Here is a 14,929-nt window from a genome sequence, read left to right on the forward strand (position 1 = left end):
GCCATTGCTTGTGTCTAGTGGCTCCCTGCTCTCTGATTGGGCAGAATTGGCCTGGGCAGGCGGGTGACCCCAGTGCCCCAGAGGGGCTGTGCCCCAACAGCCACCTGTCTTCCTACCCATCTGCTCCCCAGAGTGCTGCCTTCTCTGGACCTGAGTCCTGGAGCCCTTCTCTACCCGGTGAGTGGCAAGCCAGGTTTGGAGTTAAGTGAGGGTAGGAAGGACTGGAAAGAGGAATTGGGCTCTCTGCTGGGGGAGGGGGAGGCAAACTGGAACCTACAGGCACTGACCTTTGTCGAGAAGAGTGTGGCCTTCCCAGAATGGGAGGAGCAGGACAGAGCAGGGGTAGGGGGTGGGGTGCTGGGTTCTGAGGGACTGATAACAGACTTAGTGGAATACAGCACAGTCCTGGCTGGCCCTCAAGAAAGGGGACATGAACCCAGGGAGAAAACAAGAAAGAAGGTGCTTTTCGGACTTAGGGAACATGGCACCGAGGTGGACACAGCCTCAACCCCCATTCATACCCAGTCATTCCTAATGAGCTTAAGAGGTTCTGAATCCTGGGGCTGGGGAAGCTGGGCCAGGCAAGCCAGGGCACAAGGAGAGGGTAATGGGAGGAGGGCTCATGAATGTTGACAGACCTACAGGAAATCCCAATATTGAATCAGGTGCAGGCCTCTTTGCACAACTTGTGAAAGAAGAAGGAAGCCATGTGGGGGGTCCTGCAAAGGAACCGGAAGGGGTCTGCAGAGGGGGCAGGGAGGAAGGTGAGGGCTATGAGACCGATATGGTGGGTGTCTAAGGTGAGGTAAGCCCTGTAAGGCAGGCATCAGCTCACCCAGCAGGTGCTCATTCCTGGGCAACTTGCTTCAGGAAGGAAGTTCCAGAACTGTTAGCCCATCTCTTCTCCTTAAATAACCAAAGAAAAACCCCAAGAGGCTTTATGTGTTGGAGTAGATAGAAAAAGAATGAGAGGTTAATTTCTCCCACATCATCTTCTCAACCTTTTAATCACAGACTTTTAGTAGTTCATTTTTATTTTGGTCCAATTCCCCTCCTCAGCCCCACTCCCCAAGCTACCCCTGAGCTCATTGTATATGTTTGCTAGCTCCTGGTCCTGGCCCTGTAGCCATTTCCAATCTTTTCTCCAGGCTTGAGCCCCAGTGCGTCCATTCTCTATCCCCATTCCAGGTTTTCTCCAACCAAACAAGCAGAGTTGCTCAGATTTTGAGGCAGTTAGATGTGTGTGTACAAATTCTGCCCTGCTGCCCTTGGCGGGGGGCTGGGGCACCAGAGCCACCTCAGAGGTACTGAGGTACTCTGACGAAGAGGAGACACCATACGGTACAATCACAAGATGACTGGAACAGTCGGGGCTTTAGCAGTTCCAGGCTGGTCAGCATCTCACACCCTCCCAACGTCTGTTCCCCCAGCCAGGCAGAGTTTCATTTCCTTGAAACTCCATTAATTGTTCATCATTCCTGTCACTTGCAGGATAGGTTCTAAATCCTCCTCCTCCTTGGCCCACCTGTGCCCCACCTGTGCCCCGCCCCACTCTGCCCAAAAGTGCAAGAGCCCAAGCCGCCTCCATGGCCCCAGGACGGATTCAGGGGAGAGGCCCCATTCAGGGAGCCACTCCAAGCAGACAGCCTGGCCAGAATGGAGCTGACTGGTAAGAAAACCCTTGGGAGAACTAGGGCCAAATCAGAACCTGGTAGAGGGAAAAGAGAAAGGAAATGTGCCGTGGTGGTGGGATGAGGGGGAGGCGGCCAGTCTCCCAGGAATAAGGCCTCTGAGCAGCAGATTCCCTGGATTGCAGGTCTGGGTCCTAAATAGGAATTTCTGGACCGCCAACCGACAATGATTTCTTCCTTATCCACCCCTTTCAACTTCACCTCTCCTCATCTAAGAATTGCTCCTCGTGGTCATCCTTCTCCTAACTGCAAGAATAACTCTGTCCAGCCCGGCTCCTCCTGCCTGTGACCCTCGACTCCTAAATAAACTGCTTCGTGACTCCCATGTCCTTCACAGCAGACTGGTGAGAATCCCCAAGCACTCTCCCTTCTGCCCACTTAACTAGAGAGATACCCTCACTCCCACCACTCCCTCTCACGACCCAATCCAATCACTACCCTTCCAATATTGTCTTAGTAAGACCACCACCAACACCCCCTGACCCAATTACTACCCCTTTACAAGGATTATAGTTTATAGTCAAATGCTCTCTTAAAAGCTCTAGTCTGGCTGTATTACGCATGGAAGCCTATCCTGGTAATCGGGCCACCATAATGTGCCCTCTCCACCACCCCACCAATCTTTTTCAACAGAGCCAGTGTCCAGACATTAACCCTTTGTCCACACCTGTCCTTCTGCCTGCTGTGGACTTCAGCTTGGGAGAATGGAAAACCCAGACGGTAAGAAAGCCATCCTTTCCCTTGGTTTCCCTAATCCTGTCTTCATCTGTTTGCTACTGATTCCCATGAATTTTTCAAAATTTCTGAGCTCTCTTTTAAAAAGAGCTCCACTTCAACTTGGCCACCCTAACCCAATATACATTCTACTATGGGGATATCTTCTGGACAAGATGATGGCTTGTGGCCCAATATGTTAAATAGAGTCAAGGCTGACCAGGAAAAGCTGGATAGATGTCTCTCATGGCCATGCCTTTGACCTATTTCCATTCAACCTTTCTTTTTCTAAGGCAAGAAACAGTAGTCGATTTATTTTGTAGCATACTATTAGTCTCCTTGACCTTTAAATTCAGATTTTTCCCCTTTTTCAGCTTTATTGAGATATCATGGGCATATAACATTGTGTAAGTTTAAGGTAGTATACAATGTGTTAATATAATATACATATATTATGAAATGATTAACATTAGCTAATACCTGCATCACATCCTATAATTAATATTTCTTATTTATTATTTTGGCTGCACTGGGTCATCTTTGCTACATGGGTTTTCTCTAGTTACAGAGCAGGGGCTGCTCTCTAGTTGCGGTACACAGACTTATTGTGATGGCTTCTCTTGTTGTGGAGCACGGGCTGTAGGGCATGCAGGCCTAGGTAGCTGCAGCTCGAGGGCTCTAGAGCAGGAGCTCAGTAGTTGTGGCTCATGGGCTTTGTTGCCACACAGCATGTAGGATCTGCCTGGACCAGGGATCAAACCCATGTCCCCTGCATTGGCAGGTGGATTCTTAACCACTGGACTACCGGGGAAGCCCTAATATTTCTTTTTTGTGGTGAGAACATTTAAAATCTACTCTCTTAGCACATTTCATGGAGAAGGAAATGGCAACCCCCTCCAGTATTCTTGCCTAGAGAATCCCGTGGACAGAGGAGCCTGGTGGGCTGCTGTCCATAGGGTCGCACAGAGTTGGACACAACTGAAGCAACTTAGCATGCATGCATGCATGCATTGGAGAAGGAAATGGCAACCCACTCCAGTATTCTTGCCTAGAGAATCCCAGGGACAGAAGAGACTGGTGGGCTGCCATCTATGGGGTCACAGAGTCGGACACAACTAAAGTGACTTAGCAGCAGCAGCAGCACATTTCAAGTGCACATAATTCAGTATTATGAACTGTAATCACTGTATATTAGACCCCCAGAACTTATTCATCTTAATCTGTTCAACCTTAAGTTGGTGTGAAGAAGCAAGACGGATCTATCATCCTCTGATGACACAAAACTGGGAGGCACAGCTAAAATAACAAAAGACAGAATGAAGGTTCAAACCGATAAAAGGCTAGGTCAAAAACAAAGATGTATATAACAGATGCGTATAAAACTCTGGATGTGTGAAGTAACTGAATAAAATCCGCTTCCAACTTTCAGGCCATAGTTGACCCTGCTTCCCTCACATAAATTTTTAGCCCTAGTACTTACTATGAAACAGACCTGGGAGGGTTGGATTGCCTCAAACTTACCACTGTAATATTACCGAAGCAGCAGCTACTTAAAAAGCTAGAGATCCTAGGTGGCTTTAGATGTTTAACATCCACTATGTAGAAACATTCCTAAAAAGCTCTATTCTGAGTGGACTGCACATTTAAAAAAAATTTTATTGGAGCATAGTTGCTTTACAATGTTTTGTTAGTTTCTGCTGTACAGCAAAGTGAATCAGCTACACATATACATATCCCCTGTTTTTTGGACTTCCTTCCCATTTAGGTCACCACAGATCATTGAATAGAGCTCCCTGTGCTATACAGTAGGTTCTCATTAGTTATCTATTTCATACATGGCATCAATAGTGTATATGTGTTAATCCCAATCTCTGAGTTCACCCCACCCCCCATCTCCCCCTCGGCATCCATAGGTTTGTTCTCTGTGTCTGTGGACTACACTTAAACTACTGCACCGAGTACTAGCTATCCTCTTTTAGGTGCATGCTCATGTACTCAGGGGCCCATATTAAACTAGCATGTCAAAGCAACCTGAACAGTGAGAGGTTGGAAAATATGTTATGTGAGGAACTGTTTAAAAAAATAATAAAGCTCATGTGATGGGGTTGGAGAAGAGTAGCTGTCTTATGGCAGAGCACAAACTGCTTTAGTCTGAGACTGAAGAAACCTACTAGAAGGGAGTACTGCTGACCAGGTCAGCTCCTCTGCCCTCAAGACACCTAGAATTCCCTCGCTTCCCTCAGGTCTTCTGGGGACCGGGCCAGGGAGGAGGGGCAATTGCTAGTGATCCCTTGCAGATTCTGTTCTGCCATTTATCAGTAAGTCCCTTCCCTTCATCTTTATAATTTTTACGATGGTCTCGTATCTACATTAACTTTTTAAAAATCGTATGATCCTAACATTCTGTAGAAGGAAGACTGGATTTACAGCACTAGATCCAAGAGGTAAAAGCTATAATAGGGCAGATTACAGAATAATGCAAGAACGGGAATAAAAATAAAAAGAGCTTTTCTTACTGAAATTACGTGTTAAGAGCCAGCTGGGTTACCGGACACTGGAGTTATTCAAGCAGAGGCTGATGACCAATTGTCGGGAGACTGAAGGAATTCCTGTGCTGGGTGGGACCTAGGTCCTGTCCAATTCTCAGCTCCTATGATTCATTCTGCTGGCTGCTCTTACAGGCTCCCCACCCGCCATTCGAATACCCTTTGAAGCTGTCCGCTTCTCTCTTCCATCTCTTTCCCAGGAGCAGACCAAAGCACAGGACGTCCTGGGAACCACGACCCTTCTGCTGGAAGCAGTGATGGCAGCGCGGGGACAGCTGGGCCCCACTTGCCTCTCATCCCTCCTGGTGCAGCTTTCTGGGCAGGTCCGCCTCCTCCTTGGGGCCCTGCAGGGCCTCCTAGGAACCCAGGTAAGTCCCCAGTCAAAGGAATTAAGAGAATATTTCTTTTCTGACTCAGTCCCCTTAGAAAATTCTGGAAATCCTGAGGGTGGAAGAGCTGACCTGCTAAGGAGTGCATCCTCCCAGTCACAAAGCCTGGGTTCTGGCACCTTATCGTCCCCATGAAGACAGGCAGGCATGATATCTAGCCCAGGTCTCTGGCCTCAGGCCCATCCTCTGCCCTCAGCTTCCTCCACAGGGCAGGACCACAGCTCACAAGGATCCCAGTGCCATCTTCCTGAGCTTCCAACAGCTGCTCCGAGGAAAGGTGCGCTTCCTGCTGCTTGTAGTGGGGCCCAGCCTCTGTGCCAAGCGGGCCCCACCCGCCACAGCTGTCCTGGGCAGCATCTCTCCATTGCTCACACTGAACAAGCTCCCAAACAGGACTTCTGGATTGTTGGAGACCAACTCCAGTGTCTCAGCCAGAACTACTGGCTTTGGACTTCCGAACAGGCTGCAAGGATTCAGAGCCAAGATTCCTGGTCTGCTGAACCAAACCTCCAGGTCCTTAGGCCAAATCCCTGGACACCTGAATGGGACACAAGGACCCTTAAGTGGAATTCATGGACTCTTTCCTGGGCCCTCACCCAGGGCCCTAGGAGCCCCGGATATTCCTCTGGGAACTTCAGATATGGGCTCCCTGCCACCCTACCTCCAGCCTGGAGATTCTCCTTCCCCAGCCCATCCTCCCCCTGGACAATACACACTCTTCTCTCCTTTGCCAACCTCACCCATCCCCACGGTCCAGCTCCAACCCCTGCTTCCTGACCCCTCAGCCATCACACCCAACTCTTCCAGTTCTCTTCTAGTTGCAGCCCACTCTCACTTCCGGAATCTGTCTCAGGAAGAGTAAGGTACTCAGCACTGCCAACGTCAGCCTCCACGTAGTCCCCTTACTTGTAGGAGAGGCCCTGGGAGACAGCTGCAGCTACACAGGCATACCTCATTTTATTGCTCTTTGTAGATATCCTATTTTTTACAGATTGAAGGTTTGTGGCAACCCTGTGTTGTCAGATGATGATTAGCATTTTTTAGCAATAAAGTATTTTTTAATGAAGGTATGTGAATTACTTTTTTAGACTTGATGCTATTATACACTTAATAGACCACAGTATCATGGAAACATGAAGTTTATATACACTAGGAAACCAAAAACAAATTGTGTGATTTGCTTCCTGTGATATTCACTTTATTGTAGTGGTCTAGAACTGAATCTACAAGATCCACGAGGTAGGCCTTTATCAGATTTCCTGCTTTCACCTGACACCCAAAGTCCTGGTGAAGGGGGACATGCAGGACAGAAAACGTATAATTTTTTACTATATGCCAAAAAACTTCAAAAGCTATTTTTTAAACCATCAATAATATTCACCAGAGCAGTTAGTTATCTCTGGTCTATTTTCTGCACAAATTTACAGCTTACTAATTCTCTATATATTTTTCATGTGATAATTCTGCAAAGGCCTGACCTGGCCTAGCTTCTGAACAGAGGTAGAACTTATCTCAGAGAAAAAAAGCCTGTGTTTTCTGCTCAGAACTAAGGTTAGTCTCTCTACTCTCTTTACTATCATTTTTAATGGAGCTCTCATCCCTTTTTCTTAGGAGACCCTTACTCTTGAGAAATGAAGGAGAGGTCTCTCAGAAAAGTTCCTCCATAACAGACAAAACTGAAAGGGATTAAATAATGAAGAAACGAGAGGACCCAAAGCTACCTGAAAAGCGAAGGGAAGATGTTCTCATGGGCAACAGATCCCTCCCCCCCAACCCCCCACCCTGAGAGATGCTAACAGGAAGCTCTGGACAGCCTTACACCCCAGGTAAGGCTGTACAGATGGGGTCAGTCAAGACGAGATGAGACTTGGATGTGACAGCTGAGCAAACAGCCAGCGCTTCAGCAGCTCAGCAGGAAGCTTCGCCAGGCGCAGGTTCCTGCCTCCCTCCTGTGGAGGTCAGGGGGAAATGCAGGAAGTGGCTTGAGTCAGTCTCCTAGGGCTCACACAGCAGGAGGGGCAAGTACAAGTTGAAGGCTCATTTCCCAATTCCCAGAAGTATATACTATCTGAAAAGCAAACCTGTGTGACCACCATAAACTCTGCCTGGGGATGTCTAGAAAAGAAGCTAAGCTTACAGGGCTTTTTGAATAAATGTCACCTTGGTACTTAGGAAGAAGTTTACTTTGCCCCCAAACACTCCACTGCAAAGGTCAACACTACCTCCAGAGGCTCCTGTAGGAAAGCTATTGGAAGCTTTTCCCCTCCCACTTCAAACTCCCCAAAAGACAGCAAAAGCTACCATTAGGTAGAGGAGCCAGAAACCTAGGGTTCCAAACACCACAAAAACCCCAGGGTCATTAAGGCATTCCAAAACAACAGAGTGAAAGCCCCATGTCAGGAACTTAATGCACATGACCTTAACACTCACACATCCCTATAAGGTGGGTTATTAACATCTCTGCTTTACAGATGAGGAGCAAGTTCCCAGTGGTTTCATAGCCTGTGAACAGGAAAAGAAACACCCTACGCTGACTTAGTCTGGAGCCCAAATGCTCCCCAGTGTGGTGCACTGTCCAATGTATCAGTGTCTCTATCGGAAGAAATTTCCAAGTCCTTAGAGAGGACACATCAACAGTTAAAACGAGTTCTGAGTAGAAACCAAAGCTCTTGGTGGGGTGACCAATTTAGGCATCTCCAGGTGTTGTTCCCCACACCCCCGTCCCCCACCCCGCCGCCCACTTCATGGACAGAACAGTTGCAATGGAGGAAAAAAATCAACAAACGCACAAAGCTCAAAAGTGCTGTCCAAATCTCAGATGGTGACAATTTCTGCATAGAAGAGAATCCATTTATCCACACTACAAATTCCAATGTGGAGTCAAGGGAATGGTGAGTGGAAATTTTAATTTACTGAAATATTAAAGGAGGTTAAATCTAATGATCAAATGAAACACTTCATGGTACATGAAAGCCAGCACCCAGTACATGACACGCGAAAGGGACCGAAGACAAAGAAAAGTTTTCAGCACAGTCAGCTGAGAGATGAAGATGGCAAGACTACAAAAAAGTAAATAGCCAGAAAGCTCCAGGCGTCCAGGGCTGGCATCTGACTTACCCTGGGGCAAATGCAAACAACTCATGGCTGCTCCAGTGTAAACTAACTCGCCTCTATTGAACATCTAACCCTTCATTCTATCTGGCTGATGGTCTGTCCCTTTCTCCCTTTACAGAAAAGACAAAAAACTGTTACAACGAGGACACTCTTATCTCTATTCAACTGTATGCCAGCTGTCTTTCTTCTGCCACCCCAGGGCGGCTAGGACAGTCTGCTACCCAACAAACCATTATTGGTAATTAGGTTCCTTTCTTACCTAAATCCATCCTTCTCCAATCCCTACAAAAAAAATTTTTTTGACTGCATGGAAAAGGTCCTAGGATTCCATAAAAATTCACCCCAACTCAATTCATGTCCTATTTCCCTCTCCCCTCACTCTCCCCCTCCCCAAAGTAAAGCAAAAGAAACATCTTTTCTCCCCCACCCCCCTTCGGAGGCCATTCATTTTCAACCCATTTATCTAAATACTATTCCTAACACCTCCAGTAAAGACCTGAAAAAGATGGGGAAGGAAATACCCCAGGAATCCCTGCAGGACGACCAGCTCCCATGGCAAAACTGGGAAATCAAAAGAGACAACGGCTTAATATACACAAAAATCTTTCTGAATTGCTACCCTGAACTTCCCAGGGGAAATCAGGGTCCCATGTACTTTCTGAGACCACAAATGCCAGGCTGAAGACCGAGCTCAGATGCTGGAGTCCTTGCAAGCATCACCACTGCCTCAACTTTGCTCTCCCCCCTACTGTTAAATTAGTGACTGCAGTCAGGCTAATGTATTGTCCAGGGCACTGGCACTGAACTGCCAACCTAATTGGTATTGCTGCCCTGTCCATTTCACTGGTCTGTGTGGCAGCTCTCTGTTCCGTGTCACTGGTGAAAACCACTGCCACTTACCCTCCCTCCAGGTCACCACTAGAATGTAGAACAGAGCTAGCTCATCCACCTGCTTCCACAACCACCAGATAGTTCTGGCTCTCCTCTTCAGAGTCGTGTCCCATGTTTGTGTCTAAAAGCCTCATCTCAAAGCTTCCACAAAAATGATGAATGCATCCAGGCTATGCAGGCAACACATTCAAGTCAACGTGATCTGACTTCCTGAGAGACTGAAAATGTTGGAAGAACACGAGCAAGGCTCCTTGCCTATTCAAAGTTCTATGCCAAATGGGTGGTGCCCTCAGGAGTCAAAAGCACAACACTTTCTCTCCTACACAGAAAATCACCTTGGAGGGGAAATGTTGGGGATGGTCAGCTAGGAGCCTGAGATAATCCTGAACCCAGATACTGAAAGGTTGGGATAGATCCTGTTTTGACCCGTGATCATCTGGCTGTGGGCCAGAAACATAATGTACCACAAACAAGTTGAAAAAAATGATTTTAAAATGGGAAAACCTTTTTTAAAAAGGAAGGAAAAAGAGTCTGAAAAAGTAAAGTTTAATTTAAAAAATCATGTACATAAAACAGCTACTGATTCATCTTAAGCTCTCCCACTGGGTCTTTCACAGGCAAGTCAGTTTCCCACTGAGTCCAAACCTCCTAAAGATGCACCCACAGTGGACAGAGAGCCAGCCCCTTTTGAACAGGTGAACAACAGCAACTGCTATTCGGGCTTGAACTGACATCCAGGACCTGAGTGACTAAGCAGCAAGGCTAGCTTCCTGGGTGGTTCAGAAGGCCAGTTTCTTCATGAGCAGGTACACTCTGGAGTCCACTTCAAATCCATGCAGGTTGTTGGCATCACCCTGCAGCCTCATGAGCAGGCCCCCATAGGACACGTAGGCAGAGCTGAAACAGAAGACCCAGTCCCGTCAGTCTGAGTGCCAGAGCAAAAACTACTCAGCTACTCTCCATGCCAGCCTAAGAAAAAAAGGCACCCTTCTAGAGTTCAGTCATTAGGAACCAAATTTCAGACAAAGATGATGGCACAGATATGTGCAAGGCAGTGTTTTTTATATCAGAAAGGTGGAAAATACTCCATGCCCAGAATAAGGTAAATGGTCAAATCAATAAGATACATCCATTTACTGGAATGTTACACAGCTATAAAAATGTTTAGGAATTAAAAAAAAAAAAAAGTTTAGGAAAAGCTTTAAATTGACATGAGGAAACATGTTTTACATAACATTAAGCAAATGAAACAGAACAAAACATTGTAATAAATAACATGATCTCAGAGAAAAAAGTACATAGGAAAAAAACCTAGAACATTCAAGAATGTTTACGTAGAAGATTCCCTCTGGTTATAGAATTATAGGTGACTTTTTTCCTTCTTCATATTACTTTTCTGCTTTTCAAATTTCTTGCAAAGGGCACATATTGTTTTAATAAGGTTTTAAAGAAAAGGAAAAAATAGTTGGGCAGAGAAACCAAAGAACTAGGGATTGGATTGCAGAGTAGCAAAACACACACACACACACACAAACAAAAAAGCCTAGCAGTTTAATCACTTATGCTGCATTTAGTTCTTGGAGAAGTAACATTCCTTGGCATTTCACTCAGCAAGATTAACAGTTTCTCATTTAGATCACAGGCCTTAAGATCCTGACAGAGGGCAAACTGAGCAGCCTACATTTCGGACTGAAACTGTTCCCAAAACAGTTCCTTTCTGAGTCCCGCTAGGTCTGAGGTGCTTGAAGAAAGAAATCCAGGGAGCCTGAGGATGGTCCAGATTTTCAAAGCATAGCCCAAATTCTCACAAAATGAGGAGGGAAAGGGCTCTCACAAGACCGCGGAACTTACAGGCGTGTTGCTGCTTCAGTAGAAGTTTCGTCTCCCTCAATCCTGTACACTTTCCCATACATGACATACTCAAATTGGTCAGCCCTGTGGAACAACAGGGGCAGTTATTCTTAAATACAGTTAACAAAAGTAAGAGGCCCTTTAAAAACAATGGTAACTAGTAACTATATGCCAGCATCATAACACCAGGTACTTTCTAAACGTGATGTCATTCAATCCTCACGGCAACCTGTGAACTAGGTATGACCATCACTGTTACTGATGAGAAAAAACTAAGGTTGAAGGAAGTTAAGGTTATTCAACAAATAAGTGGTAGAGCTGAGATGTGAACCGAGTGGGCGTCCGAAGCCTTTCCATCACACTAAACTCCCTCCCAAGACACAAGGCCCACAGAGCCTAGGTCATTCAGTGCTCATTTCCTCCACTATCAAAAAGCGACAACTCACACTGTAATCACTGCCTTGGATAAACACCTGGATGTCTGGATTCTCAAGTGCTGCAGTTTCCTTAAGCTAACACAGAGTCTGCTGATAATCATTTATTTCATGAATTAAGTAAGGGTCTTTCTATACGCCTATCTACTTAGTCCTCAGGCACATTTCAGGTGCTCCCTTTTCCACCCCCTCACCTGGAAGGCCTATCATCTGTGGGGTTGTATTCACCATCATCCAGAGTACCATCTTCATATAAGGTACTGGCTATGACCAACCGGAACTTGTCACCTGAAATAACAGCGGTATCAGAGGGTGAAGAACAACTGAGATGGCAAAAAGCCTCCTGCTGTTTGTGTTCAATACTTACCCAAGTCTACAGGGTAAATCTGAATGTTTACATCAAGGATGAGGTCCATCTTGAAAGATTCACTCTCACAATGCAGCCGAGACACTGGAGGGGAAGAGTGGCAGAAGTTAATTGCCTGTGGCCCAGAGCAGACCCTACAGGGCAGGGCAGACAGGTACTTCAGGGGACTGGATGCAATAGAATACTCAGTCTAATGCAGTCTGTATCCACTGGCCTCTCATCTGCTCTCACAGAAGTGCAGGCTCAATCAGAATCACACGTGCAAGAAGGAAAGGGGAGACAACCTGTGGCCAGTGGGCAGAATCCACAGAAAAGAATCAAACATCCTCTGGCAATAAATAATATCCAGGTTCTAGACCAACCTAGGTGATTAAGAAACAACCTGATTTGGGGCAAGGTATTCATTCATCCTAAGGTTTCCTATTCCTGTGTCAGGTGCTGTGCTAAGGGGATTGATTATCAAGATGTGTAAGAACTGGTGTTTGTCCCGAAGAACATATCAGTGTTCAGGCAAAGGAAGAGACACCCAGGTCAATTATTGATAAATGACAGAAGAAAGAGGTGTATACCAAGCAGTCAACTCTTAAACTCTGAGAGGATTTTACAAACAGCTAAAGATTCTGAGGAATGGGATGTGAAGTCGGATTATTCACTGCACAACCTTGGGTGGGCTGCTTAGCCTCTCAGAGCAAAATGGGTAAGACACCGCCTACTCTTGGAAGAGAATGTGAGACAAAGTGTGTGTGAAGTGTACAGTACAGCGCCTACTCCAGAGTGGGGAGCGATTAGAAAAGATGCCTGGAGTCCACCAGCACCAGGAGAAAAGGCCACCCAGGCAGCGAGCACAGCTTGTGTGAAACCAGGGAGAGCTCGGGAGTCTCCGTTTTCTTATCTATAAAATTATTTCTCGAGAGAGGTCCCCACACCAGGACTGGCCGCTAGGGAAAGGCCACGCGAAAGTGGGTGGACAAGCGGCCTACGGGCGTGTACCCGAGGAGATTAGCCCCTTCCCCGAAACCGCCCCTCCAAACCTTGCTTACCTCGGTCAAACTTTTTGCCTTCCGGGTCAATGTCTTTTACATCAAAAATATCCTCAAACAGGATGCCCGCCATGGTGAGGGGGCCACGAGAGTAGTAGAGGGACTGAGCGCGCGACCACGACGACTAGGGGTAGCGCACCCCCTTGCGTGGAGGAAAAGAGAGGCGCTAAGAAGACTCCGCGCTGGAACGGCCGCAGCAAAGGAATAGAATAACGCATGCGCACAGACGAGCTGTAACGCAGCCACTTCCGCTGCCTAGCTCTCAGGGCTTCTTAACTTCCGCCCCGAATGATGGTTTCCCAGAGGTTGCAGAATTGAGGGCTGGTTTCGGGTCCAGAAAACCCCGCCCCGGGCGGCGACACGATGGGTCCCACCTCCGACCGAGGTGGCGTCGCGTCCGGCTCTCTCCCGAGGCTCTACTGCGCCCTCTTCAGAAGCCGGGTCTGGAAGGCTGGAATGCTCAAGGGGCCTGCCCCAGCCAGGGACCTTGATCCTTGGCCCAGAGAAGCCCGGCCCGAGCCCTACCCTGCCGGTCTGCATGCCCGCCGAGGGCACGTCTGCACGGAAAGCGAGGGGAGCAGCACCCCGCCCCAAGGGCGCTGGCCTGACTGGGCGCAAAACCCAGCCCTTCCAGCGGGCACCCAGGCCGGCCCGGGCCGGCTCGTCCCAGCTGGATGTCACCTGAGCCGGGCCCCTCCAGTTTGGGAACTTGCCATGATGTCACCATGGGGAAGAGGAAAGCCTGCACCGTGCCCTTCCCTGCTCTCTTCTCTCACACCGCCCCTTCAGCAGGACATTAACCCCAAACCCACTGCCCTCCTCGAGCCCTGCCCCTTAAAGCTCTGTTTTCCGCTACCCCGGTCCTCTCCTTCTAGGAAAGCTCTACGTGCTTCTTCATCCAGGCACTACCCTGTCGTACAGATGCCACCTCTTTCTTTACATTGCCCCTTCCTCTAGGGTGCCAGCTCTCACATCGGCCCCCTCCTGGGCACTGCTCCCTTACCCGGGAGCCCCCTGCGACCTCCCGCGCGCCCCTTCACCCCGGCGCTGCCTCCTCCTGCACACTGCCTGTTTCCTGGGCACTGGCCTCTCCTGACACTCTCCCTGACGCTGCTCATACACCAGTGCTCACCCCCTCTGCTCTGTCCTCCGGACCCTCATAGAGAACGCAGAGCCCCAGCAGGCCGTGTTCCCTCATGGCTGATAGACGTCAGCACCTACTCCGGTTTCTCTTTGGGCCCTGCCAGGGAGAAGCGACCTCTGTCCCCACCACGCCCGCCTCCCAGGCACCTAGACCTCCCTTCCCTCGGGCCTCACCCATTCCCGTTCCCTCCCCATCTCCACCCCAACCCCCGCACTACCCGAAGGCCAGGTGGCTCAAAGTGCACCTCCTTGGGGGTGCCCCTGGGGGACCCGCAAAGAAGGGAAGGAGAAAGGAAGGGGATGAGAGAGACCGAGGGTCCTAGTTCCAAGCCACCCCCGTTTCTGGGTCTAGCGACTCCCTCCGAGTTCCCCACTAGTTGTTTTTCATCCCCCAGCAGAGCACAGGGACCTTTCCTGGCCAGTCAGCCGTTGGCCCCTCCAGAGAAGCAAGAGAGGGGACCGCCGCTGAGGAACTGGGACCGAAATCTGATTTAGACGGCTCGGCAGCCCACCGCCCCAGGCCCTACCGAGCCCCGGCCTGTCCAGCCCCTCCCGACCCGGCGCGCAGAGCCGCAGCCGTGGTCCGGCCCCTCCACGTGCCAGCGGACCCGCCCCCGCCCTGGCCCGGGACGCCCCTCTCGGCCACCGGCCTCCACCGAGTGGGGTCGCGGGCTCGCGCGTTGCCCGCGCCCCCTGCCGCCTCTCCAGAGCCCGGGAGGCGGCCCCTACGCGGACCCCGGCCAGGCAAG

General features: G+C 48.9%; 2 protein-coding genes across 4 annotated transcripts; one reads left to right on the forward strand and one right to left on the reverse strand.

The window, feature by feature from the left end:
• Positions 1-44: 44 nt before the first annotated feature.
• On the forward strand, positions 45-6,410 carry THPO (thrombopoietin). Of its 3 annotated transcripts, none has more exons than XM_055570325.1 (6): positions 45-177; positions 1,492-1,669; positions 1,908-2,035; positions 2,325-2,411; positions 5,152-5,319; positions 5,554-6,410. In XM_055570325.1, exons 2-6 carry the CDS (start codon positions 1,657-1,659, stop codon positions 6,115-6,117), a joined length of 960 nt encoding a protein of 319 aa, XP_055426300.1. In that variant the 5' UTR covers positions 45-177; positions 1,492-1,656; the 3' UTR covers positions 6,118-6,410. The 3 variants fall into 3 exon arrangements, with proteins under 3 accessions (XP_055426300.1, XP_055426298.1, XP_055426299.1); XM_055570323.1 differs by having other exon boundaries at positions 47-177; positions 5,537-6,410; XM_055570324.1 differs by having other exon boundaries at positions 47-177; positions 5,549-6,410.
• A 3,465-nt stretch (positions 6,411-9,875) lies between these two features.
• On the reverse strand, positions 9,876-13,319 carry POLR2H (RNA polymerase II, I and III subunit H). The gene is made up of 5 exons (XM_055568873.1): positions 13,038-13,319; positions 11,998-12,081; positions 11,825-11,918; positions 11,197-11,280; positions 9,876-10,242 (listed from the first exon to the last, which is right to left on the reverse strand). Exons 1-5 carry the CDS (start codon positions 13,108-13,110, stop codon positions 10,125-10,127), a joined length of 453 nt encoding a protein of 150 aa, XP_055424848.1. The 5' UTR covers positions 13,111-13,319; the 3' UTR covers positions 9,876-10,124.
• Between the last annotated feature and the right edge of the window lie 1,610 nt (positions 13,320-14,929).

Source organism: Bubalus kerabau, chromosome 2, assembly GCF_029407905.1.
Source record: "Bubalus kerabau isolate K-KA32 ecotype Philippines breed swamp buffalo chromosome 2, PCC_UOA_SB_1v2, whole genome shotgun sequence".
NCBI lineage: Eukaryota > Metazoa > Chordata > Mammalia > Artiodactyla > Bovidae > Bubalus > Bubalus kerabau.